General features: G+C 39.5%; 1 protein-coding gene across 1 annotated transcript; it reads left to right on the plus strand.

Annotated features, from left to right (window-relative positions):
• The first annotated feature begins 8,733 nt into the window (after positions 1 to 8,733).
• On the plus strand, positions 8,734 to 26,264 carry kpna6 (karyopherin alpha 6 (importin alpha 7)). Its single transcript, XM_061741075.1, has 14 exons — positions 8,734 to 8,846; positions 12,332 to 12,465; positions 12,588 to 12,680; positions 12,883 to 12,982; positions 13,082 to 13,176; positions 13,551 to 13,682; positions 13,813 to 13,901; positions 14,094 to 14,193; positions 15,288 to 15,451; positions 15,559 to 15,637; positions 16,844 to 16,969; positions 17,746 to 17,873; positions 20,487 to 20,671; positions 21,744 to 26,264. Exons 1-14 carry the CDS (start codon positions 8,843 to 8,845, stop codon positions 21,929 to 21,931), a joined length of 1,617 nt encoding a protein of 538 aa, XP_061597059.1. The 5' UTR covers positions 8,734 to 8,842; the 3' UTR covers positions 21,932 to 26,264.
• Positions 26,265 to 27,995: the final 1,731 nt, after the last annotated feature.

Below are 27,995 nucleotides of genomic sequence, written 5' to 3' on the forward strand. Positions count from 1 at the left end.
AAAGAAAAGAAAGCACTGCTGAACTCAGTAACATCAAAAGACCTGGAAGACCATGGAAGGCAACTGAAGTGGTTGGTTGCAGAATTGTTTCATAGGTGAAGCAATTTCACAACCATCAACGGAAGTCTGATATACGCTGGAGAAAGGTAGGAGAATCATCCTCGAAATCTACAATCAAGACACGCCTTAATAACTATCAACACAGAGGTTTTACAAAATAAAGTCTGAACCACTGATAACATTCAACAACTCAAAAGTCAGATTGGACTTTGCCAGAAAACATCTGAAAAAGAAAAAAGCCCCACATGTTCAGGAATCAAAATGTATGGACTGATGAAGCCAAGCTAAACTTGTATCAGAATGATGGAAAGGGAAAAGAATGGAGGAAGAAAGGAACAGCTCATGATCCATAACACACCATGGTGGAGTCGGGCCTGTATAGCTGCCAGTGGGCTCACGTGGACTGGTATGAATTGATGGTTTGACTACTCACAAAAATAGCATAAGAGATTCAGAGGTGCGCAGGGCTTAACTGTCTACTCATATCCAATTGAATCCTACAAAACTCAAAGGATTTCACTTCACAGGGCAGATATATAATGACCTTAAACTTACAGTGAAAGCAGCTCAAGAAGTTTTGAAGACAAAGAAATTGTATAATCCTCAATGCCCAAGTCATTTGCCTGATCTCAACTCAATGGAGCAGCTTTTCAGTTACTGGAGACAAAACTGAAGGCAGAAATAACCACCACCAGCAAACAAGAACTGAAGGCAGCAGAGGTGAAGGAAAAGCTCTAGAAAACCAACTCCAATTTGTTGCTGCCAGTCGGATCTATACTTCAGGCAGTCCTTGTATATGTCAGAACAAGTGACTACTCTAAACCTCTGAAGAGAAGCTATGTTGCTGCAAACCTAAATTCTCTTTGAACTCAAAACTGCTTGGATTCAAGTTGTTTTGGTCATTCATGAGTTTACACTCCTTAGCATCAAATTGTAGACCAAGGGTTGTTTTCATTTTGCAAGTTTCCTTTGAAAATGGGTAGATTCATTATTCTACTCTGATATGAGCTTCATAAAACCCTCAAAATCTGAACATCTGTTGAAATTGGTATTGACTAGCAACCTGATCTCACGGACTTCAGATACACAAATATACGCTCTTGAGCGCAGCAAAGGTAATTTTCTTTTTTAATTACGTCCTGTTTAATTCCCCTGAACTCTTTAACAGGGACAGCTTTGTGTTTTCACATTGTTTGATCAAAGATACAAGGCCAAATGTGTTTACAACTTTTAAGCCAGACCTTTTCTGTCCATGATCCCATTCCCAGATCCAACAACTTTTCTGAAAGCATTACGAACTCTAAAGAAAACCAATAAATTGCAGGCTGCCAGTCGATTTTAGCTTGAAACAAAAGGCATTAATACACTGGGACGCCGCGGTCCGGCTAGATTTAAAGTGATATCCCACAAAATCCTGCTGTCTTTATTTTACACAGATTTATCTGAGTCTTTTATCCTGTTGGGTAGAAATGATTCATTAGAATTCCAGTAGTTCCCACAAATCTCCCTTTTAAACAAAAGGAATGATTGAGTGATCCACAAGAATATTTTAAAAATCACCTACTCAGCACCATAATTATCGACCTCGCCACCTGGTGTACGTCAGAAAGCAAGTAGAAGACAGGAAGACGGAGAGAGTTAGAGGGCCCCCAGTCGCCAGATAAAGACGTATGGAATGGACGACACTGAAAGGATTTTCAACACTGTATTATGAAGACATATCTCCTCTTTTCCATTCATGCCTCACATGCACTGACATAGTGCTCCCTCCACACACTATCCTCCCCACGGCGTTATCACACTCACTCTTTATTACTCTCACACAAAGCGCTCAGCACGGAGACTTGCAGATGTTCTTTCTCCCACAGGCGGGTCTACAACATTCTCACATTTCAGCAGACTAGTCTTATTATCATATTTGGTCTAATTAGATTAAGCAACAGTTAAATCTGTATTTGCACAATCAAATGAGCATGAGTAAAAGTAAATTGCTTTTGATGCCTCGTAATTAAATTCTGACTCTGCTAAGATGCTACTTGATGTTATTAGCTCTTTATCTGGCAGATATTATTTTTTAAGGAGACTAAATGTGTAAATGACATTTTTGTCTTGTTGCTGTCCTACCTGATTCTTTGTCAAGGAGCGACTGCTCAGAGCACAGCAAAACAGGGCAGATGTGTGAAATCTGTCCAAGAGCCTCTCAAGTCTAGAATGCATCCAGCAAAGCATAAAATGAGGTGCGGAAAAGTTGGATTTCCTGATATCAGGGGCCATCTATTGTTCAGATGTGGCCCGGCACGTTCAGAAATCCGAGTCACGAGTTGAGCCCTACACGCAGATAGTCATATACTGTATGTGGATTTGTTTAACCAGCAAATAAAGTGAAGCCAATAGTACCAAGAGACTACTGAAGAAGAAGCATTTAGTTTACAACAACAAAGAGAGGTGAAATCCCAGCTTTCAACACAGCAATGTAATATGCTGTCAAGTGGCCCACACGTCATGTCTCTACAAATAAACATGTCCTCTGCAATGCAGAACCTCTGCATGCGACAAATAATAGCATCCTACAACAATAAAAACATCTATCGAGCAGTGTAAGTACACAGACACTACCACAATGGCAACAGACACAGATAGACACAGCTAGTCAACTGAATGTATTCAGGAAAACGTACTGTGACAGGAGTTGACACAGAAAACAAAAGCTTCAGTAAAACACATCAAATCACTGACTAGAACATAAGTCTGGACATTAGCGATGTAGGACGTTTGTGAGACATCTAACAATCACCAAAATGGGCCAAGACAAATCTAGAGTGAACTACCGTACTGCCCCATCACAAGAAAGCATCTTGACAGCATAGCAAAGCTACTGATAATAAGACATTGTCGTTTATCCACCAAGAAAATGGTGGTTCATCGTTGATCTTGCATCCCATTTCTTCTTAATACCTTGTAAAAGGCAGGTCTAAGATTTACACTTCCCAGGTCCCTTACTTGGTCAGTCTCTTTTTTTGTCTTCCTTTTTCTCCTCCAACCTGACCATCTTTGGTTTATTTGCCATCTCCACCATGATGAGCCAGCTAGTTTTTTTTTGTTTTTTTTTATAGCCAGTTAAAGGTATTGCTGTTGGTGCGTGGCGGACTGCCGTAACGCAACATGTGCTCTTGTCAGAAGGATATGGGCTGGAGCCCAAATTTCCACTGCATTACATACTGGGTCAGAACAGGGGAGTACAATGTTAATAAAATAAATTAATGAAACTGCAGAAAGACCCTTACACAGTCATTTTTAGTTGAAAACGTTTTGCTTTCAATGTCACCAAAAAAGCCTCTGTGGAAAGACTACAGTTATCACATTCTCTATGTTCTTTTTGTCTACAAATCAGTCAGTTAAATCACAGTTCACTTCATCATATCCTCATTTCTGCACTCACTGTATTCTATACAAGCCTTTAATATGCTTGTCGAGAGCACGAAGCAATTTATCAATATACGCTGATTCGGGCAGGATGGGTAATATCTAGTAATGAGGTTCTCAGGTGAGGTCACTCTGGTGCTTTGGGACTTTAAATTGCAGCATTTGAAATTTGAGTAGAAAAAGAGGATATTAATCTGAGTGTTTATTATGGCTACATTAAGGACTGATGATGAGTGGGAGATGGCAGCCAAAGTGGTCATTTCCCTCTGAGCTTCAATTTAAAACCCTTCAGGTAAACACCTTGCTTTGCTCGTATGATTCCATTACAGAGGTAGTCTTTACTCCGTGGCATTGACTAATGGATAGCCTTTGGGTTTCAGTAAAGTGTCGTCTGGTGCATGATGTGCTTCACCAGGCCTAGAAATGAGAAAGGTAAAGAGCTCATGAAAGAGACCCTGTGAAATCACACTTGCTAAGTCCTGCTTACAGCACTGAGGTCTGGATCTGAGAGCATTTGGATGCTCACTCCAAAGCACAAATTGGTCCTGTGTGTATTTGTTATTTCATAACAGTGGAAAGCTGCCGTCTGGAAAGCAGCGTCTTTTAATCCTTTTCTGTGCCAGCACACATGATGAAGGCTGTGAATTTGCAGGCTTTATTGAGTGAGTGAGGCAAGACAATCCTGAGCCTATGGCTAGGCTGAGAGGGCAGGGATCCTTCAACAATGTTTGCCTTTAACTGCAAAGAAACTGTAATCATAGAAAGCTATCTCGTTTATGCTACAGTTGATTTGACCTCACACACTGGTTCGAAGGGAGAGGGATCCAGCCGGACGGCAGAGGATGCCACATTATTTCTGTTTTATTTGTACAACATTGCCCCCTAATGTTTCCTGCTGGTGTATATCAGGCTCCCCGAGGGACCCCTGTCAGAAGACAAAGCTGCATCACAATATTGTGTAGTAATTTACCACTGCTTGCTCCCAGCAAATTGACCATGGATGCACCTTACTTGTATTACTCTGTCACTTTCAATTTGAGGGCGGAAAAAAAAAAAACACAGGGGAACCATGAATGTTCACACTGTATTTGTAAACCCTGGGGAGATATGCAGATGCAGGAAATCTAAAGGTATCTAAAACAAGCCAGAAGGCGTGTGAAATGGAGAGAGAAGTGTGGGAAACTGTGAAGGCTGGAACATGTAAAAATGTGGGTCCTCTTTGCTTTTCTGTATGATATGTAAATAATTTTATATCATGTATTTACTAAATATAAAATGATCACAGTCAGGAGACATAATAATGTTGTGGTCAAAGTAGCTGGCTTATACAGCCGGGTGGAGGTAATGATGTTGGTGTGTGGCACATTGCTGAAGTGCGATATGTGTTCTCGTGAGAGTGATCAAGGCTGGACCACAAAGTTACATTGTGCAGTCGGGATGATTCATAGGGATGGGAATATATTTTTAATCATAAATTGCAAAAAAAAAGAAAAAGAGAAGAAAAATACAAGCAAAATAATTGCTGTTTTTAGTGGATTTCTATACTGTGTATTGTGATAGTCTCACTGTACATTTCTGGGAGATACATTCCTTTTGATAATTAGACCATGTACATTTTTACATTTACCCCACTCCAAATAAAACGAGAAGCTTACATAACTTTTTTATTCATTTCCCTACAGCAGTTCATCTTTATTCACTACCATTGTATATGATATATGAGCTCATAAAACCACAGAATGTTGTGACTAATTATGCCTTCCAAACACACTCAAGGTGTTGTGATCACAGTATAGCCCCAGTCTTAAAACACAGGAATTTAGAGTCATGTAATGTTTTCTAAGATTTGATAAGTGTATACTTTTTGAAGTCATCTTAAAGTGGCCTCTTTTTTTTTTACTGTAAATTAAAACTGTAAAGTAAATAAAATGCCGGTGCAGTTGAGATACGCAGGATTTCTAAGCATCATCCCAAAACACAGCTCCCTTTTATATGCTTTGAACATGTTTTGAACAAGAGTACAAACCTTGTTTAAACATGTTTTCAAATTAACATAAAGGGATTTAACATCAGCCTGAAATAGCACCACATCCAGATATAAAAAGCTAACTTGCCTAACACAACAAATAAGCATGCCTAATGGTTTTAACTCGGATGCAAATAAGGAGATAATGTTAAGGAGTAATGGAGTTACAGAGGGATCCATTATAAGACTACAATTTGTTTTATAGTTTTCATAACTAGAACTGGACCCTTTTTCCTTTTGAATGCAGCTGACTGCAGAATTTTGTTCATAGTCTTTTTAGCTTCTGCTTCTATTCCTTTATTTTATAAGAAACCTTTACACTCCACTCAAAATAACAGAAATTCCCCCATTTTTTTTTTTTTTACAATCTTCCCTACAAAGTACTGCTTCTTACCTGTATGTCATTCAATGTTATATGAGTTAAAAAAAAAAGGTCTCCAATGTAAACAAGTGTAATGCTTTCCTGGAATAATGCCTTTTAGTTGACTTTGTATCTTGAATCTGTACTGTCATGAAACTGTACCTGATCCTATGCAATTCTTCTAATAAATTCTTCAATCAATCAATCAATCAATCACTTCAAAGCTTCATCAAAAGAACGGGATTCATATGGGATGCAAGTGTACACTGGTTGGTCAAAATGATTTAAGAGTATGGTGACTGGGAGGGCACGGTGGCTCAGCTGATTCTCCCCGGGGACGTTGTGGGTACTGAGTGCGTGTTAGTTCCCCCATGACTTCAGTGCCCACACCCTGGCTGGGGTTGGTGAAAGGGCCTTTCTGTGTGGAGTTTGCATGTTCTCCCCGTGTTCCCTTGGGTAGCTTATGTGAGCTACCCTCACAAAAACATGCAGCAGTCCTGGGCTATACTGCCCCCTCTGGCCAGCCGGGGTGCCAGATGGGGTGGGGAGGATCTGGCCGGAATAACGTGATCCTTCCACGCGCTACGTCCGGCCGGAGAAGCCCCACCCTGTCTGGTGAAAAGAAGCTGCTCACTCCTCAAGTAAGGCTTGAGAGACTTGAGCTCAGTGTGGCCCTCCCGGGGTTGGTAGAGGGAGCAATTGAATTTAAAAACACATATTTCCTTTTTTTTTTTAGTAAATATTGGTAAATAATCTCCCATTTAAACAATGATTCACCTCAACAAACCTTGGCAGAACACAGAGGAATGCACCAGCATCAAAATCCAAGGTTCATTGAAGTAATATGAAGGAAATAAGAGAACTGTTGAACTGGTTGCTGGCTGGCTATAACACCTCCCCTCCAACATTCCCACCTGCAGTGCGAATGCAACCAGAGAAAAAGCCCTTGAGTGTACAGCCTCTTTCAGGAAGCTCCTCATCCTGTTAAACTTTCACACAGGCCTTAGGTGTGTTTGGTGTTAATGGGCCTATAATGTTCACAGCAACAATTAACTGTGCCTTTCAGAATGTAAAAGACAGCTGGAAATATTTGCATTAAGCAATTCTGGCCCGGAAGTCAACACCTCAAATAAGGTACCTCTCCCTCTCCATCGACCCTGAATGATTTATACATCTGGGTATAGCATCACAAAATTAAACTTAATCCAAAGAAATGTCAGCGTTGCCATCAGCAAAGACAATCTCGGTCTTACCCCATGCCTTGACCACACTAAACACATGGACTGCATATAAAAACAAGTTTTGAAATTGTTTTTAATAGGTGCTATTCTGGGTATTCAGAATGTCTTTGCATTCCTAAACAACACCCTGGCAGTGAGAGACATACTCAAATGTCTTGACTTTGACAGCATATATTCATATATATATATATATATATATATTCAGTCCCTTTATTTATCAGGATAATTGTCTTTACAAAGCTGAAATAATTCCAAAGGGGGGGGGGGGGGGGCAAAAACATAAGAAAAATCTCAAAAGCACAAAAAATGTATGAAGTGTTGAGACATTTTCCCACTGATTTAGAAGACTGACATCATTACTTACCCCTTGTATGATGTTATAATAATAATGATAATGACTTGGATTTATATAGCGCCCTTCTAGGCACCCAGAGCACTTTACAGAAACCATTATTCATCCATACACATTCTCTCTGGTGGTGGTAAGCTACGTTTGTAGCCACAGCTGGGGCAGACTGACAGAAGCGTGGCTGCCATATCGCGCCTAACGGCCCCTCCGACCACCACCAACATTCATACACATCACACACACGAGGCAAGGTGGGTAAGGTGTCTTGCCCAAGGACACTACGACAGCAAACTGGGACAGAGCGGGATTCGAACCGCTGACCTTCGGATCATTGGACGACCCACCTGAGCTACTGCCGCCCCGTTATGTATGATGACCTTATTTTCATATTATATTACTGTATATAATTGTCATGGGACATTCAATCTCTACACATTTTATTCTCAGGTTTACATACAGTGTCCAATATAGGCCTACTGCAGTGCTCCCTTTATAAACCTTGTTTCGATTAAGATAAGATAAGATAAGATAATCCTTTATTTTCCCCCTCAGTGGGGAAACTCGCTTTGTTGGCAGCAGTACACTTAACACACACGTGCAGGGGAGGGGTAAAAAAAAAAAAAAAAAGTAAAATATATATATAATTACAAAATATGAACAGCATATACAGTACATTAAAAAAAAGAAACAGTGCAAAAAAGCAGGTAGAATGTGTGTGAGGTAGACAGATTACAAATGTATTTGTATGGAGTGTACAGGACTGTCTCAGAAAATTTGAATATTGTGATTTCCTGTAATGCAATTACAAAAACTAAAATGTCATACATTCTGGATTCATTACAAATCAACTGAAATATTGCAAGCCTTTTATTATTTTAATATTGCTGATCATGGCTTACAGTTTAAGAAAACTCAAATATCCTATCTCAAAAAATTTGAATATTCTGGGAATCTTAATCTTAAACTGTAAACCATAATCAGCAATATTAAAATAATAAAAGGCTTGCAATATTTCAGTTGATTTCTAATGAATCCAGAATGTATGATATTTTTGTTTTTTTAATTGCCTTACAGAAAACAAAGAACTTTATCACACATCTGAGACAGTCCTGTATATTTGCCATGTTTGTTTTATAATCAACCTTTGACACGAATAAAAGAATGAAAATAAATAAATAAAGTTCCGGGCGCGCCGCGCGGGTCGGGGTGTTCGGTGGGGCGACTCCGCCCCCTGGCGGCCGGAAGTGGGTGTATATTTTCCGTTTCCGTTTCCGGCAGACATATTGCTGACCGGAGCAACTTCTGGAAAGCTAGCAGTGGGGACGGATTTGAAACTGTTTCACATCTTTACAATCCGAAACACTCAAAACACATAGAACACAATGGGTAAGGTGTTAGTTAATTGATACTTCAGACGTGTGTGCCGGTGTTTGGGTAGTATGTGTGGGTTTATGTGAAGGAATGATTATGAAATCCTGTCATGTTGTTTAGCTGCCCGGCTAACTCGTTAGCTCGGCGGCTAGTTATCGTGTCGGCTTGTACGCAGTTTAGACAGATGCGTTTACGCCTGTTCGCTGTTATTAAGTCTCACGTTAACCCATCTTCCTTTTGAACAGCGTCTCGCCTGTCACTGGATGTCAGAACGGGCGAGTTCAGTCAGTGAAACCGAAGATAATCCTTGTTATTCACGGCCAGGGCAGCCCGGATAAGCGCTCACTCTGTCAACGCGCTGTGTCATATTTAGGGATAGACTCATATATACAGCTTTAGGCCACAGTTAAGTAATATGAAGACGTAGACTCTCGTCGGCGTCTGCAACGTTATATTTGTCAGATCAATCCACAGCAAAGCTCACGGAGTGACACATTTTAGAGTTTGACACGAGTTTAGTGTTGCATGTGCCGTATAAATAACACGAGGCTGTTTCAGGGGGTGGTTGTTGCCACAGCAACACTGGAGAAGCATCCTAGCTGATAACAGTTTCACATTATTGATACACTGTGGTAGTGAGAGTGACTGGTTGCAGATGTTTGAGACAGGAGTCACAAACCCGCAGCTTCCTCAGCTCCGCTTCCCAGAAGGCTATTACTGAACCACCAGGAGGAGTATTTGTATGCGTAATGCTATTTCCTACATGTCTGGTGGTGTGTTACTATTAAAAAGCATTGTGTCACGGGTGATCTTCGGGGTCTCGTGTTTTTCCAGACCATTCCCGCGTATGGCTAAGCTTGTTTTTGTATCTTAGGATGCGTGTTGTACAGCCTTATACGGGGTAAGTCAAATGTGTAATGGATGAATGGTTAGCAGCCTGTTAAAATCAAGTGGTGGTGTCATACTGAGGGGGCTGCAAACCTTATTTCTAGGGGTGTAACGATACACTAATCTCACGACTTACAGTACGATACACGATATTGAGGTCACGATAACGATACGATATTATAGCAGTATTTTTTTAACAACCTTGAATGAGGAACATATGACTGGAAAAAATTGGCTTTTATTTGAAAGATACAAAACAATGCTGTGCGTTTGCCCTATTGTTACAGTTTGTAATGCTTTATAACTGTTCAAGTTTTAAAGAGAAAGCCAGGCCAACCATTTTCCACAAACTGAACTAAAAGTAAATGTCAGGTTTGCATTATGCATCTTCAGTTTCATACAAGTAAAAATATTTTGCCACAAACTGAATAGTTTCTCTCATGTATGATTTGACTTTTTTCTTTTCCAGAAATGTAACAACTAAAATTAAATAAATAAATAAATGTAAATAAATACATACAATTTTACATCATAAAAAAGATTGATTCATGCTCACCTTATAAGTCTAAGAGGAGATTTATTTTTGTTACGACCCGAAAAAGGTTTAATTTAATAAGGTAAGGCTTAACTCTACACCAGACTTGCATAAGTAAAGGTTCAGACCGCAAAACGGGACTAGTTTCTTCTGGGCGGAGTAAGATTTTGGTCCGCGGGTCGAGGCGCGGTCGCGGTCAGATGCGCGTTGCTAGTCAACACAATTAAATAATATTAATAACCCAATATCGTGATACAGTTTGTCACCTCCACGACACATTTCGTGACGTTTTTGTATCGCGAAATTTCGTGGCACGATATATTGTTACACCCCTACTTAGTTCCTTATCTGATTAATGCTAATGGTTCACTCTGTCTTCCACATCCACAGTCAGTTAGTTTTTAATATTATAAAGCTTTCTTGTCTTGAAACTAGGTTGGGGGGAAAAAAGAAACTAAGTTGAACAATTTGACAAAGATATGTAGTTGTGATATTTTTGGCAGATATTGCGGTTTGATTTGTGATTATATAATGTTTGAATCGGTTCAAAAGCATATTATGCTTTTATAAATGACCATGAAATATTATGAGACCAGCATTGCTTACGTGCTCCTTTTTGTTGTTGCACATTCATTGTACCGTTACTTATGGTGCTTCTGTGGATGTTGGAGCGGTTGTTGCTTCATTGATTAGCAAAATAGTCCAGATTCATCAGTTTTGAGCTGCATAATTAACTGACCTTGTAACCAACATGTAATTTGGTTGTTGCATGAGTTAAAATTGTGATTTAGATTAAAAATTGATTGATTTAATCTTTCCTGGCCATTGTCATCCAACTAGACTGACTGTAAGAACTGCCCCTTTGGGTTTATCTGTACATCAGATGGCAATCAACAATTTTTGTCTTATTGATGGTACTTCTACATTAGCTTTGCACGTATCATTCCTCCAAACAGTTTTTAGAACTTTAGAATGATTAAGAGAAAATGCCAAAGTAGTACAACTTTCTGTAAACGAGGCAATGTTGTCTCAAGTGTCATCTGATTGGTCAAATGTCTATAAGAGCTCTTAAAAATATCCTAATATCTCACAGCTCCTATTGCCGGTCAGGGACACAAAACTCACAGAGATACCATAAACAATTCTGGGAGAGAATATGTATATTTTAAGCTGTGACAATTCCAGAAATCCACCCGTACATGTTCGAAACCAGAATACGAGAGAAGACTTTGGTCTCCTCGGAAATTCAAATCTAAACTCATCTGTGCTATTTTTGTTCCACCAAGCCCAAATAGCCAACAGGCAGTACAGTTGACATACAGCATCTAATCTAACATTGCAGAGAAAGAGAGCAGCCACCTACAGCCTGTGTTTGTCCATCCCTGTGGCTTCACCATCTGTACTCATTACACACACACGTACACAAAAGTTTTTGTTGTGCTAATATCTTCAAATCATATCACGACCTCAATTTCCAGTGTTTGTTCTAATATTTAACCTTGGGGGCCCCTGCTGATACGTTTGAGGGCTTTTGGCACAGAAGGTTGGCACCAATCTGCAGCGGTAGCAGGTTTCTGTTTTGTCCCAAAACTCTTTTTAGCTTCCCTGTATCCCCTGGGTGACTCAGGGATATGCCTGGTGCCCTGGGCTTATGGGTGACCAAACAAAAGCTGAGAATGGGCGGTTTGTCCTGTGTGAGCACCAATTTATACCAGCTCTGCAATTTAACTCTGCTGAATAAATGTTTATACAGGCTACTATTTGAGTGCTTGGTGAACAGCTTAACAGTTTTTTTTCTTCTTCTTTTTGGATGTGTTATGTAGTTCTTTTTTTAGCCTATTTTTATGAGCCTTTTTTGGGGGGGTGTATAGACTATGTGCAAGCTATTTCTTAATATTGATGTATTGGTAGATATTTCACATTACATGAATGCCAACATGATCAGTTGGAAAATGATTTAGATTTGCCTTTTCATGGTGTCTTTGTTCACTTTACCTTAGATAAAATGCTTGTCCACATTTATGATTTATTTGTGTCTTGTCCTTGATTTTTTTTCTGATGTTCTCGGGCCTATTAGAGCCGTCAGCCAGTCCGGCCAAGGATAACTACAGGATGAACCGCTACAAGAACAAAGCACTGAATCCAGAGGAGATGAGGCGCAGAAGAGAAGAAGAGGGCATCCAACTCAGGAAACAAAAACGAGAACAGCAGGTATTATACCAAAACCGTACATCCTTCTCAGAAAATCCTCTCTCACCTTGATTGAGAATATAACTGGAATCTTTGTGCAGTGGAAACTTGTTTGAATCCGTGAGCTTGTCACATTTTTGCAGCTTTTTAAGAGGAGAAATGTGGACATTCTCAATGAAGAGGAAGCCATGCTTGAGAGTCCACTAGTGGATTCTTACCTCAGCTCTCCAGTAACGGTGAGTGCCCATTTTCCTCAGGATTTTTGAGCAGTATATACAAAGACCAGATCACACTGACGGGGAAAGCTGAAGGTTTACTTTGCATTGTATCTTTTGTTTTGGTAGTTGGTCATTTCTCTTGCGGTTTTTCAGTCTGTGGGTTTTACAATAACAAGGTCTGAGCTGAGTGGATCAACTGTTGCTTGTGCTTGTCCTGCAGGAAGGAGTTATTACCAGAGACATGGTTGAGATGCTTTTCTCAGAAGACCCAGAACTTCAGCTAGCCACAACACAAAAGTTCAGGAAACTGCTTTCCAAAGGTACATGTCAGGGGTTATAAATTTAGATTGATTCTATATAACTTAGTTTCACAGACTGAACAAAAATGCTTTCATATGATTTACTTCTGCTGTTTTTAGAGCCCAACCCACCAATTGATGAAGTTATAAATACAGCCGGAGTAGTGGAGAGGTTTGTAGAGTTCCTGAAGAAGGGTGTCAACTGCACACTACAGGTCAGTTGAAACGTACTTTCTTGATTGAGAAACACATGAATTATGTCCTAAAAATGCAGGAATGCTAACATGTTCAAACAAAATCAGATGTATTTTATTCACTTGTGCACATCACACTGTTATTGTTTAAACAGACCACCACACACACCGATTGGGAACTAAGTCTAAACTATGCATAAGACTGTATTAATGGATGGGATTCTAAAGAAAATAGCCTAGTTATTATCTCCAAAGCTAACATGGTTTACCATTATAAAGTAAACAAAGAAATGCACTAGCAAAGTTTTTACTCATTTATTGTTGAATGTCATAGTGTTACAGGGTGAAATGTCTTAACATTGTCCTTATTCTTATGCCGTTTTGTGTCCGTGCAGTTTGAAGCAGCTTGGGCGCTGACCAATATAGCGTCAGGAACGTCCCTCCAGACAAAGACGGTTATTGAGGCCGGAGCTGTACCCATCTTTATAGAACTACTAAACTCCGACTTTGAGGATGTCCAAGAACAAGTAACATAGTTTCACAAGTTTAATAGATGTTTCAAGTTGTGTTCATATTGGTGGTAACATTGATCTGTTGTCTCATAGTCTTCATTATGTTCAATTTTGAAATGGCCTTGCGTGTTACTTTTTCTTTCAGGCTGTGTGGGCCTTGGGTAATATTGCAGGGGACAGTGCTGTATGCAGGGACTATGTGCTGAACTGTAACATCCTCCCACCCTTATTAACGCAAGTTCATTCATTTATTTCTCTTTCTTGGCCCTCTTTCATAAAAAAAAAAAAAAAAAAAAATCTGTAAAGAATACTTTATTAATCCCCAGAGGGAAATTAATGAACTAATCAAGACCACCATGGCTCTGCCAGTAACGTATTTCTGGTTTGGTCTTATTTTCTGACGTTTTGTTTTGTTTTTTCTGGCAGGCTTTTGACCAAATCCACTAGATTGACCATGACTAGGAATGCAGTGTGGGCTCTGTCTAACCTCTGTCGAGGAAAAAACCCTCCGCCTGCTTTTGAAAAGGTAACATTTCTGTTGAAGAGGATTGTAACTTTATTTCTAGTGACCATAACACAGAAACTTGTTAAGAAGTTCAGGTTTATTTTTATAATATTTATGTTATAAAAATGTAATTATATTTTAGATGTGTTAAATCCTGGTCTGAGGCTGTCCTTCACAACTACCCACTCAATATGGATTTATTTCAGATCCCCTTTGCAGAAGGCAAATGGTTGTTGAAAATCATAATGCTCCTACAGATCCAAAGTATAAAGCCCTCAACAGTAGCACAGTTATGGCGCTTTTACACTAGTACCTACTCTGCTCGACTCGAGTCGCCTTGCCCTCGTTTCTTTTCAACACCCAGATCAGAAGTAGGAGGGTTGGAGCGAAGCTGCTGTGACATTTGTAGCCCTGAGCAGACATGGACTGAGAAAGCTCCTGGTATATTTTTTTTTCATTCCTCGTGGCCCCATCTAGCTCTCTCTGGATACTTTCCTCAGCCACCAGGTTTAAGAACGTCTCCACCTCAGAATTTAACCACGGAACAGACTTTTGTGCTGCCATTGTTCTTCAAAAAAATGAAGAAGCAGCCGCGAGTCGCTCCTTTGCTGATGTCCACATCCTGACTCAGACGTCTGACTCCAACCCCCCGACCAATCGGTGGTATGTAGTGTGATGACCTCAGATACAGCCCGACTCAGCAGCTTAGAACCTTGGCAGAATAGTAACAGAAAAAGTATTTATTCTGCACGGTAGACCCCTAGTGGAAAGGCGCCAAACCAAGTGGAGTCGAGTCGGGCTGAGTAGGCACTAGTGGAAAAGCACCATTAGTGTCTTAAATAGTATAAACATACAAATACCTTCCTTGAAATATGTAGTCTAAATGCTCATTTCCATCATAAAGGAAATTATCTTTAATCTCTCTGGTCAAGATTGGTTCACCCTCTCAACAATGGATTCCTTGTTGGAAAGTAAAAGAGATGTATTTGTATTCTTTATTTTTACAGAAACCAGATGACACTGAGCTGCTTTTCCTATCAGCTGCTGTTTGCCTGAACATCCTTTTACGTTCTCTTTATTTCTGATCGTGAAATCCTGATGTCTGTGCTTTCTAGGTGTCTCCGTGTCTGCCAGTACTGTCCAGGCTGCTGTTTAGCAGTGACCCAGACTTACTTGCAGATGCCTGCTGGGCTCTCTCCTACCTCTCAGACGGGCCAAATGACAAAATCCAGGCTGTCATTGACTCTGGTGTTTGCAGGCGCCTTGTGGAACTGCTCATGTAAGTTTAGCTTTACACGGCTCTTTTCGTTCCAGTAAATTGAACCTATAACAGTATTCAGATTTCCATAATTTTTTATTTTTTTTCCCTTTCACCCTCCTCTGTAGGCACACTGATTATAAAGTAGCCTCCCCTGCCTTGAGAGCCGTTGGGAACATTGTTACAGGAGATGACATTCAGACACAGGTGAGACGGACATCTGGATTGGCCTCTGCCTGTCAACAGTGTGAAAAGAAATGGCAAAAGGAGAAAAAAAAATAACACTTCACTGACTTCCACCCACATGATGTATTAGATTCCTTAAGTAACATGCAGAGGTGGACAGAGTACTCGACCCCAGTACTTGAGTAAGAGTACAAATACTACTGGTCAAAATTTACTCCGTTACAAGTAAAAGTAGCTCAGTCAAAATATTACTCGAGTAAGAGTAGAAAAGTACTTGCTTTTAAAGGTACTTAAGTATCCAAAAGTAAATGCTTTTAAATTTACTTTAAGTAAAAGTAAGAGTAAGAGTAAATTTCTTATTTTCCACATCAGTAAATTACTATATTTTTCTAAATTAATTTAAGGATCTTTTAACTCTTGTTTCTGAGAATTCGATGTTGAGTTGTTGAAAGCAGAGAGGTAGTTCTGCTTCGGCAGACACAATAAACATTAGAAAATAAATGTCTGTGGTTTTTCTGTGCCCTCGTTTTTTACTCTGTCGAACTCAAACATTGAGTTAAGATACGGCCAAGGATTTTGTGAAAGTCCCTGCTCCGAGTCCGGCTCATTATCAGACTCAGACGACTCAGCGGATTGTCTTTCTTCTCCTGACGCAGGCGTAGCCATTGTTGCAGTTATGTCTTGACTTGTTGCGGCTCTGTCTTGACAAACGCAGGCTCCTTTGGCGGTATCGTTTTGAGGAGGCTTGACGTATTTCCGCTTTCCGTACATCCCAGTGGAGAGCGTGCACTGTGATAGGTCTCCTCCTTTGACAAAAACAGCTTGTGTCCAATAGGATTTTAGGGAAGAAGAAAAAAGAGCAGACCTGAAAGTAACGAGTACTTTTCAGCCTTCCTAGAAATTTACTCGAGTAAAAGTAAAAATATTTGTCTTGGAAATGTATTCAAGTAAGAGTAATAAGTACCAAAGAAATATAATACTCAAGTAAAGTACAAATCCTCTGGATATGTACTTAAGTACAGTACTCAAGTAAATTTACTCCGTTACTGTCCACCACTGGTAACATGTAAATTATTAAGAAATATTGTCATGTCCTTAAGAATACTTCAGCCAGGTTAGATACACGGGTAATATTTGTTGGTAAAATAAATGATCCGTGTAACCATTCCGGAGGATCCTGTTTGTTAATAATGGCTAAGGCTTCACCTGTTGCTTTGCTGCTTGTAGGTGGTGTTGAACTGCTCAGCCCTGCCCTGCCTGCTGCACCTGCTCAGCAGTGCTAAAGAGTCCATTCGCAAAGAAGCATGCTGGACCATCTCAAACATCACAGCCGGAAACCGAGCACAAATACAGGTGACACACACGCCAAGACTGCATCTTTATTTGACTTATTATACTGTGGGCTGCAGTGACGGTTAGTACGTAGTATTCCACTGTAAGGGCGGTGTTGTGAGCCTGTATATTGGGCTAGTTGGGGACACTCGTCATGATTACAGTATGAACACCGACTTATAATAGTTGGACTTTGGAGTACAAGCAAAGTATTTATTTCTGACACCCACTCTGTGCAGATGAAACTTATTTAGCTATTACAATCAACGCAGTTGAGCGGGCTGAACACAATGACGACATAGGAGCGCCATTACCTGGATGGTAAAGGGTGTAGATGGCTGCAGCTGAGGACTAGCAGTCGTTTGAATCTGCTTTGGCATCGACAGTTACTCTGACTTTTTCTTTGAAAATTGAACTGAAGATGCCGCTCAAATGATTCCATCGGAAGGTGGATGTGTTTCGCTCTTTTGCCGACACACTACTGCAAAAATGTAATTGGATGGAGAACCCCTATGGATTGTTTTCAGGTGCTGCACCATTTTCTGGATGTGGGTCTGATCTATCAGGCTATGTACAGAGTGATTTTAAGCCCAAATGTTTACTGTATTAGATTATTTATGATAGAAACTTCTTGCAAATGTTTGTTGCAGTTTTTCCCATAAGCATGACCTGCTCACAGCCCGGAACACCTGTAATACAAATACAGTGTAAAATAAATTTGGACAAAGGTTCTGAAACTTTACTGAAACTGCTTCATCACACTTGTTTCAAATCTCCCCTGTCATTCCTTTCCACAGACGGTAATTGATGCCAACATCTTTCCAGTACTGATCGATATTCTACAGAAAGCTGAGTTCAGAACCAGGAAAGAGGCGGCCTGGGCCATCACCAACGCTACCTCCGGAGGAACTCCCGAGCAGATCAGGTTAGACTGAAAGTGGATTAAAGACATCCTGCTTTGGATGAGATGTTAAGTTGTGAAAAGTGCATATCCTTTCATTTTGTGAGGCTTTACATTCAGGATATAATGAAATAAATAAATAAAATTGGTTCTTATCAGATGACCAACAACATATATTACACTGTGATTATTTATTGGACCAAAATGAATCCGAATTGTAGTACCCCCTTACTTTTTCCATAGGAAATGAGAGTGCGTATAGCAGCCAGATGCTACTCATGAACTGCTTGTGATTAACTGGTCGTCAACAGGTGCTCATAGAAATTGAAATGGGAAAGAAACGGGAAAAATAAAGAAAAAACTCCGGTTACACAGACCTCAGCATGTTAAAGTTCATGGCAGTTTAATTAGAAAAAGACTGAAGTATGCTTTGGTTGGAAAGGTCAGGAAAGAGCCTCTTCTCTTTAAAGGATGTGACGGCACAGCTGAGGTTGCAGGATGCCTGCAGGTCTGAAAGCCTAAAACATTAAATGAAAAAAGAAGCACAGATTTCAGTAGTGTAATGTGCAGGTATTTAAATATTTTTCCAACAACTTGCATTTGTAAACATTACTTTTTTTTTTTTTTCATGCTGCTTATAATTGGTTGAATTATTTTATGAACAATTTTATAGTGTCAAAAAATTTGAGATATCCCAATGCCAATTTTTTCTTTCCGATACGGATTCCAGTACTTGGGCTTATAGTATCAGACAATACAAAGTATTGCTTTGATACCAGTGTTTTAAATGAATGAATCATTACATTTTTTTTTTCTTCAAATCAACATCAGATAAAGATTATCTATTAAATAAAGAGCCGTTTCAGAGCCGTATTTCTGACCCTGGAAACAGTACGACAGCTCTAGATGTTCATTAATGTTGTGAAATCCAACATTGTCAATAGCTAACGGGGCCTGATCATGTAGAACAATGAGTTCTATGCGTTTGTTCATCATTGCTCCTGATTTATTGTGCAAACTGCAGCCTTTCGTACTGAATGTGTCACTGTTTTCCCGGTGGGATCTTCCAGCCTAAAATAACACGATGATACCAACATAATGCTAATGGGAGATGGCTATCTCAATTCAGTTCAGCTTTATTTGTATTGTACCAAAGCATAACAAACTTTATCTCAGGGCACTATCTTAGTTCAACAACCCATGTCCCACTGTTTCTCCACCTGGAGACTCAAAACAGGAATTTCGAAAGCAGTATTGACTAACTTCCAGGCCTTTTTAGAGCAACAAAGAATTATTGTAATTCTGTTTTATAAAATGAAATGGTATCTGATCTAGAAGTAGCCATACTCTATTCAGACTCACTTCCCGCTTCCATTTTTTTGTATTAAACAGGAGGATGCTCAGAACTGATGGTAAAATAACCTCAATACAGCGGAGGGAAGAGAGAGTAGCCAATTTAACCAGCAGGCTGCACACAGCAAAACTAGTGGTGTGGAGCGCAATTACCTGAACGTAGATGAACCGTTTGACACCGGACCGAACTACCAGAGGTGGGCAGAGTACTCGACCCCAGTACTTGAGTAAGAGTACAAATACTACTGGTCAAAATTTACTCCGTTACAAGTAAAAGTAGCTCAGTCAAAATATTACTCGAGTAAGAAAGTAGTTGCTTTTAAAGGTACTTGAGTATCCAAAAGTAAATGCTTTTAAATTTACTTTAAGTAAAAGTAAGAGTAAGAGTACATTTCTTATTTTCCACATCAGTAAATTACTATATTTTTTCTAAATTAATTTAAGGATCTTTTAACTTGTTTCTGAGAATTCGATGTTGGGTTGTTGAAAGCAGAGAGGTAGTTCTGCTTCGGCAGACACAATAAACATTTGAAAATAAATGTCTGTGGTTTTTCTGTGCCCTCGTTTTTTACTCGGTCGAACTCAAACATTGAGTTAAGATACGGCCAAGGATTTTGTGAAAGTCCCTGCTCCGAGTCCGGCTCATTATCAGACTCAGACGACTCAGCGGATTGTCTTTCTTCTCCTGACGCAGGCGTAGCCATTGTTGCGGCTCTGTCTTGACTTGTGACTCTGTCTTGACAAACGCAGGCTACTTTGGCGGTATCGTTTTGAGGAGGCTTGACGTATTTCTGCTTTACGTACATCCCAGTGGAGAGCGTGCACTGTGATCGGTCTCCTCCTTTGACAAAAACAGCTTGTGTCCAATAGGATTTTAGGGAAGAAGAAAAAAGAGCAGACCTGAAAGTAACGAGTACTTTTCAGCCTTCCTAGAAATTTACTCGAGTAAAAGTAAAAATATTTGTCTTGGAAATGTATTCAAGTAAGAGTAATAAGTACCAAAGAAATCTAATACTCAAGTAAAGTACAAATCCTCTGGATATGTATTTAAGTACAGTACTCAAGTAAATTTACTCCGTTACTGTCCACCACTGCGAACTACTATAAGTAAATGTGATCTTTTAGAAAGTTAGCCATTTATAAAAGTGTAAGAATTATGTAGTGATGTGCTCAAAGATGTCAAAACTGAGTTGTAGATGGAACATAATCTCTGAAGAATTGCTGCAGTAGTACTTGATCAGTATAATAGCATGTCTGATATCCATCTGGTCTGTGTGTCTTCAGGTATCTGGTGAATCTGGGCTGTATTAAACCCCTGTGCGATCTGCTGACTGTAATGGACTCCAAGATTGTTCAAGTTGCTCTAAATGGGCTGGAAAACATCCTGAGGTTGGGCGAACAAGAAGCTAAGCAGGAGAACAACGGCACTGGCGTCAATCCATACTGCAGTCTCATCGAAGAAGCATACGGTACTTGGCACAAAATGCTCACAATTGCACACACGCTGAAACTCAACATGTAGATTTGAGTGTTAGTATAGCCTTCAAAATGAGTTGGGATTAAGTTAATAATTTGCTGTACACATGACTGAATTGGACTAAAGGTTGATGTTTTCAAACCTGGAGTGCGTATCATTAACAGCTTCATCCATCCGTTAAAGTGGCGGTATTCAGTCATTAATATGTTGGTCACTATAATTCGCAATAAATTCAGCTGAAGATCGAAAAGTGGTATTGCCATAACAGCTTGTATTGGTGAGTCAACTGCACCGGAGTTGTTGTGGTATTGAACGAAAGCAGCTGAAAATGATAGGTTTCTACATGCGCAGATTTATTGAGCAGTTAATGGTTTAAAAAGCAAAACACTGCATCTAAAAATGTAGGTATAAAAGCTTATTCAGCAATATTTTTTTGTGAGGATGAGGAGTTAAATCTTTTAAACAGTTTTTGTCTAAAATGTATGTATCATTGTTCATCTAATGCAGTGACTGCACTGTCTTTTAAATGTGTGTGTTTTAATTTGTTTTAAATGAATTTTTTTTAAATTATTTTATTCTTTATTTCATTCATTAAAAGAAAAACAAAACGGTTCAATATAATTACAACAAATCTCTTTTCTCGAATGGAAGGGAACAGAAAGAAGACTAAGCTTATTTTATCTGTCCCTTTTTCCTAAGAAATCAAATTTCAATTAATGTAGTAATAAAAAAAAAACAAATTACGCAATTAAAGAAAAAACACTTTCCAACGACTGTAATAAAATAAAAACAAAACTACAACAAAGTTATAAAATGACACAAAATAGCTGTCGTCAAACACAGATAGTCGTGTTCTTTTTTGATTCAAAGAAAAAAAATATGACTGGTGTTAAAAAGAGAGAGGGAGAAAAAGAAAACCTCCCTAACTTAAGAATTATCATGCTATTTCTTCATCAAACTGGCTTTTATTATTCTTTTAACTATAATATAATTTGTTGCTGAACCGAAAGTCCATCGTACATCTTCCTAAACATCCTCTGGTCTATTTTTGCTCATTTTTCTAGGTCTGGATAAGATCGAGTTCCTCCAGAGCCACGACAACCAAGAGATCTACCAGAAGGCCTTCGACCTGATCGAGCACTACTTCGGGGTGGAGGACGAGGACAGCAGTCTGGCCCCTCAGGTGGACCAGGCCAACCAGCAGTTCCTCTTCCCCCAGCAGGAGGCTCCCATGGAGGGCTTCCAGCTCTAAGTCAGTGGCCCTTCCCTCAGAAAGAAAAACACCACTCACCCCCTCTTCACCTCCCTATTTTTTGATGGGCTCCTAGAGGCCTAAGTCCTGCCCCCATCTCCTTCACTGACCACCGCAAGCAAACGCGTGCATACATGCCCTTTGGAAGAAAACTGTCTCCCTCTTTAACTTAAACCCCCCCCTCCCTCCATCATTCTTCCCAGCCAGCGGATTGAACCTCTCGCAGAGAAGGCTTCACATTTGTTTTCCCTCCCTGGTCAGTGGGAGCATGTTACACCAATTGCATTACTCTTCTGCAGGGGAACTGATCAACTCATAACCCAAAATGTGAGTCAACCCTGACTTAAAATGCGCACAAAGACATGTTGCTGCCATTTGATAGCTCTTAGATCCACTCATTGGCAGTAGTGGGGGGTTTTGAATTATTGTAATTTCACACATTCGTTTCCAACGGGACATTCCTGTTCTCTGGATCACACATGCTTCCCCTTGCAGAGCGCACAGACTGGAGCACATGAGGTGACTTGTACCCAGCTCTTGATGTCCCTCTGACTTTGTGCAATTCAACAAAAACAACTAACTTTACCCCCTTCTTAGTTGAATAATCCTTTTTTTTTTAACCCCATCTATTATTTATCGGCTTAAATTTTTTATTTTTTTTTCCTCAAATGGGAAGTTCTTGCAATGAGGCACCCCAATAGTTAGGATTAGGGCTGACATGAATTTGTTGCCTAAGGAAAGTATTTTTTTCTTTTCTTTTTTTTCTTCTTTTTGAGACAAATCTATCGGGAGCGGGGGGGACTGATGGGAAGAAGTGTGTAAGACGGTAATAATACGTTACGAGGGAGATATTGGTGAAGGTATTGGGTTTTCTTGGATTTATTAAATCTTTAATATATACATATATATAGAGAGAAAAAAATGGAAAAAAAAAAACAGGTTTTGAGGGTGGAATAGTTAGAGATCCAATGTTCGTCGTGTGCTGTGTTCTTAATAACAATACATCTGAAAAATGAAGTGATCTAACTATTAAAGCATAGTTTGGGGTTTAGGGGGAGAGGAGCCAGCAGCAGCAGCAACAAACCAAACTTATTTTTATATTTAACTGTATTCAGTGGATCACAGATACTGGAAGTGAGGTGCATTACCTTTTGAAGTAATTGAAATTTCAGAAAAGGCAAACATTTATCATTTGTGATTCACTGAAGCACAGTGTTAAAGGTTTGTGCTCGGGCGGCTCGGCCCCGTGTTCCCACTTCTCCCAAGTTGTACGCGTTAGGGTTTTTGCATGGTGTTCTGTTACCCTGCCTATAGTCACCACATATCCCTGGCCAAACACGAGCAGTTGGAATGAAAAAGATGGAAAACGCTGTGAAGAAACACTGTGAGATTTTTCTTGAGCACAGCATCAGTGTTTAAAATAGGAATCGGGCTGTAAAACAGTGACCTTCGAACAGTGACAGTCTAGTTAGCGTGGTGGTGTGTTTTTTTGTTTTGTTTTTTTTGCCGCCACCCCACTCCTTTAATTTCTTTTTATTTATTATTATTTTTAGTAGCAGAGTTGACGAATAACCTATGGCATTCTATATCTTTGGGAAATGAAAATAACAGCTGAATTGTTTAGCCGGGGTCTGTTGTGACGTGTTGATGTAAATAGCCAGATCTCTGCCTGACATTAGAGTCTGCTGCTTGTGCATCCCTGCGGGTCGGACGGCAGCCGGCGTTTGGCCGGGGATATCTGAGCTGAGTGACGAGCCTAACTACAGCAACAATTCAAGTATCAACGTGTATTTGAATTTTGATGTATTTGCATTATGTATATTTGCACACACTTCATGCACACTTGCAGACAACACCAGCAGACACCGTACACACACCTTGCACAGATCAGTGGCTAGTAACAAGCAAATCAGTTTCCATAATCACAGAGTTGTATTAAGAGGTTCTGAAATATTTTCTTCTCCTAAAATAAAAAAATGCTGCCCTTGGTGGTATTGTTTATTAAGAGATTCTGTTTAAATTGGGACAATGAAATGAGGAGTACCTTGATGTCAAAAGCAACTTATGGAAGCTTTATTTTTGTTGTTTCTAGCCACAGGACTTATGATGGATTAAACTAGCACAGTAAACCCCGACCATGGAGTGACTCTGCATCTGAGAGCGTCTCTGGTTGAGGCTTTGTCCATGAAGCAGAACTGTGGTTGTGTGATGTTTGACTAACAGGCACTGGGTGAAGGAGAGGTTGATTGACTCTATCTAGACTATGTCCCGATCAGCCTGGGGGCTCCTGTTCTGTGGATCCCTGAAGCAGCTCTGCCATACGATTTCACATACGTGAACTTAGAGAAATGGGGGGAAAAAAGAGATTTAGAGGAACCTATACTGGACGTTTCTGTTCAAGTATCCATAATTTCACAAGCCTTTAACTTCTAATGTCGGTGAGTATGCTGCAAGAGACCGCTAGTATCCACAGAACATGTGCTCCCAGCAGACATGAGCTCAAAATCGTACGTAATTGAGCAACAACAAAGTACCTCTACATGACAGATGTGTAGAGCAGCATTTAAAACTGAAGTCTCTTGATTTCATGGCCAATTCTGTGCTTGGGCTAAAAATGATGCCAGAATTGCAATATTAAAAATAATTGCATCAACCAGGAATTTTTTTTTTTTTTTTTTTTTCCTTACAAATGAAAATGCACTCCTGCTCACTAAAGTGCCAATCCGACCAACAGAGACTGGAGGTTCTTGTGTGTTTGTCTTTGACTTATAGATTCTTTATATCTTTATTTACTTGAATGTGCACATTTTTTGTGTGCAAAACATTGCTGCTCTATTTTCCTTATCTTTAAAGTTACATTATTTGCCAGTGTTTCTTCGGAAACGTGGCTTTCTTTACTGGGGCACCTAATTGACGATGTCTAATTGTCTTGGGGGAGAAAAGACTTGATTCACTTCACAAAACTGGTGTTTCCAACTACTTTCATTGATGCGATGGTCCTCGCTATGAGTCGTCTTATAGTTTTCCGTGTGCATAGCTGAGCTGCAGATGTTTTGAATCAGACGTGGTAAAAAAAAAAACTTGCAAAAAAAAAAACAACTTGCAGCAACTCCCTCCTTGTACCATTTATCTATTTAAAAAAAAATGTCTGTGCTGATGTGTCCATTGCAGCACCTAAATGGGTCACATGATGCACTTGACTATTTTTTTATTTTTGAGAAAGTATCTATCATAGCGAAAGTTGCAGGTCCAACCCTAGTTTCAGTGAGGTTACCAAAGCTTTGGCATCCCGAAAACTGCTTGACATTTAATAGTAGTGGGTTGATTGAAAAGTCGCTTCAGGCCATTTTGACTTTCTTCTTTTCAATTGAAACTTCAGGTTACCGATACCTATCCTTTTTTTTTTTTCAGAGAAATGGTTCCTGCAGTAAACAACACCCAAATTCAATCCCTTTAGGATTAAATATCCACCTTCTTCAGCTGCTCTCACAAGTGGCACTCATTCCACAGAGTGGAGCAATCGGAGGCAACTGCTTGACATTTTACATTTCAGTTCAAATCTGGGATTCAGAAGTAGTGCAGTGATTTACATTAAAGTATTATAATTTAAAATATATGTATGTTCTGATACATTGACAGGGATTAAGATGCAATTCTAATCACTTCTGAGAAGTGGAGAAAAAGCCTCATTTGAATTTGTCGCAGAAAAAAAAATAGAAAAATAAAATGGTGAGGACACAAGCCTTTTTTTTTTTTTTTTTGCTTTTCTTAATCTTTTTCATGATCAGGATATTCTGGGCTATGTTTTTGGGTCGTTGTGTTAAGAGTACAAGTTTGTCCTAGTCAAGAACCTTGTTATCAACGGGGAAGTGAACAGACATCTCCAAATATCTCAAATCTGACTTGTCTTCCGTCCTAGACACGGTTAGTGTCTCTATCTAAATCTAAAGCCAGGCTCGGCTTAGTCAAGTAATGTCTATGCTACAAATGTTTACAGTGCTACATGTTTGTAAAATACTTTTCGTATGCCATCACTGACCAGTCCTAATGTGTCTTTTGCTCTGGTCTTCTAATTTCTTTAACTTGTATTTATTTTCTTTTTATGATTTTTCATTTGCTCCTAGTTACCCACCTTATACTGTGACTCGACTTGACTTTACCGACGGTATGAATGAGTGACGAGAAACTAATACACTTAACTGAACATGACACACAAACATGAACATGGAAAAAAAAAATGCATACTGCAACAATAAAATGTAAAGAAATTATATCAAAATTGAAGTTGTTCAGAGGAAATACTGTACAAAGCAAATAAAGTTATGTTGCAACACTTTCGTGCATACTTTTTTCTGTTGTTTTTCCTGTAAGTTGTGGGAGGAGTGTGCAGCATTTAGCTAGACATGATGGTACATTTTCCTGGGAAAAGTTTTCTCTTTTTTTGCAACTTTCTCTTTATTGGTGATATAAAGTGTTTTCCAACAATAAAAGAACTAAAAAATAAAATAAGAGAACATACAGGTTGACTTAGGGAATACATTAATAAAAAGGTCAGTTTTCCCACGCGACTTGTATCCTCAACTATTGTGCTCCAGTCGTCCTTTGATGCCAGATTTGTCTGCAGCCATTCCCGTGTAATGGCCTTCTTGCTCGCAGCCAAGAGCACTTTATACAGGTAGTTGTCCTGGGCCATAAGTCCATCTGGGATTTTACCCAGATACAATGCAATAAAGGAAATCTCAAGTCTGAAAATTGTAATTCTTCAGTAAATTCTTGCCAATATGGTTGAATAAGGGGGCATGCCCAGAATACATGGAAGTGGCCTGTCCACACTGCCTCCAGCATATATCCTGGCCCTGAAAATCCTGCCCTTTAAATCTCAGTTTTGGAGTGATAAAGAATCTTATGTTCTTCCAGCAGAATTCCCGCCAGGCCCTGGAGCTGGTGGTCCTAGCCTGACTTTCCCAAATATCTCTCCAGTCATCCTCAGATATCTCCAGGCCAGATTCCCCTTCCCATTTCTGCTTAACCTGGAAAGTGGAGTGGTTTTTGGAACTTTGTAATCTTTTATAAATTTGTGATATTAGATGTTTTCTGTCTTTATCCTTATATGCGTCAGTAAATATATTAATCAAGTTGAATTCAATATTTGTTTGATTTCTTTATTGAAGTAGTCTCTGACCTGGAAATATCTGGGAAAAGTTATTTTCAAGGAAGAATCGTTCAAAATAATTAAGTTATGCATATAAACGTGGATGCCAGTCCAACAGAGAGAGGTCTTTTGACTACAGAGCTATCAGTGGGTAACGTTAGTATATACTCAGGTCTGTCACTTTTAGAGAAGGAAAGGATTGTTAGGGGGACAGACTCAAGCACAGAGAATTTCTTTAGGGAGAATCATGTTTAGGTAGGTATTTAAAGTTAAGAAGAGGTAAACAGCAAGAGTAATCTGATTAGCCTCTCATGGGGAATTTTATTTTTCTTCAACTTTAGGAAGGTCGTGTATCATGGAGTTTTATTTCACCTTTATTTAACCAGATAAAAAGACCCATTGAGGTCAAGACCTCTTTTCCAAGGGTGACCTGGCCAAGGAAGGCAGCAGCACACGTCCACACACAAATAACAGCAATCACGAAATAAACATTAAAATGAGAGTGCAAACTGTTTAGCAAATAAAGTGCAATAGCGGTGACAGTAATATGTAAAAAGCAACTTCAGAAATAATTTAGAATTTAAGAACGCAGGCACTGCCGAAAGGATTCTCGAGGTCGGTTTTTAAGAAGTGAGCGAAAGGCTTCAAAAGAAACAAGTTCAGGCATTTTCAGTTCAAGTTGGAGGGTATTCCGCGCAGAGGGTGCAGAGAAACTAAAAGCTTTTTTCCCCAAGTTAGTTAGGAGTGTTTGAAGCCATGAGTCAGGACTTGATCATTATGTGTGAACAACTTAAAGATTTTTCAAAGATGCTTGGCAACTCATCACCAAGCCATTGCAAACAGCTGATGGATATTAAACAGTCAGGTATCTGGAGCCGGTGCTGCAATCCTTATTCAAGCAACTGTCACTGG

Source organism: Cololabis saira, chromosome 15 (genome assembly GCF_033807715.1).
Source record: "Cololabis saira isolate AMF1-May2022 chromosome 15, fColSai1.1, whole genome shotgun sequence".
Lineage (NCBI taxonomy): Eukaryota > Metazoa > Chordata > Actinopteri > Beloniformes > Belonidae > Cololabis > Cololabis saira.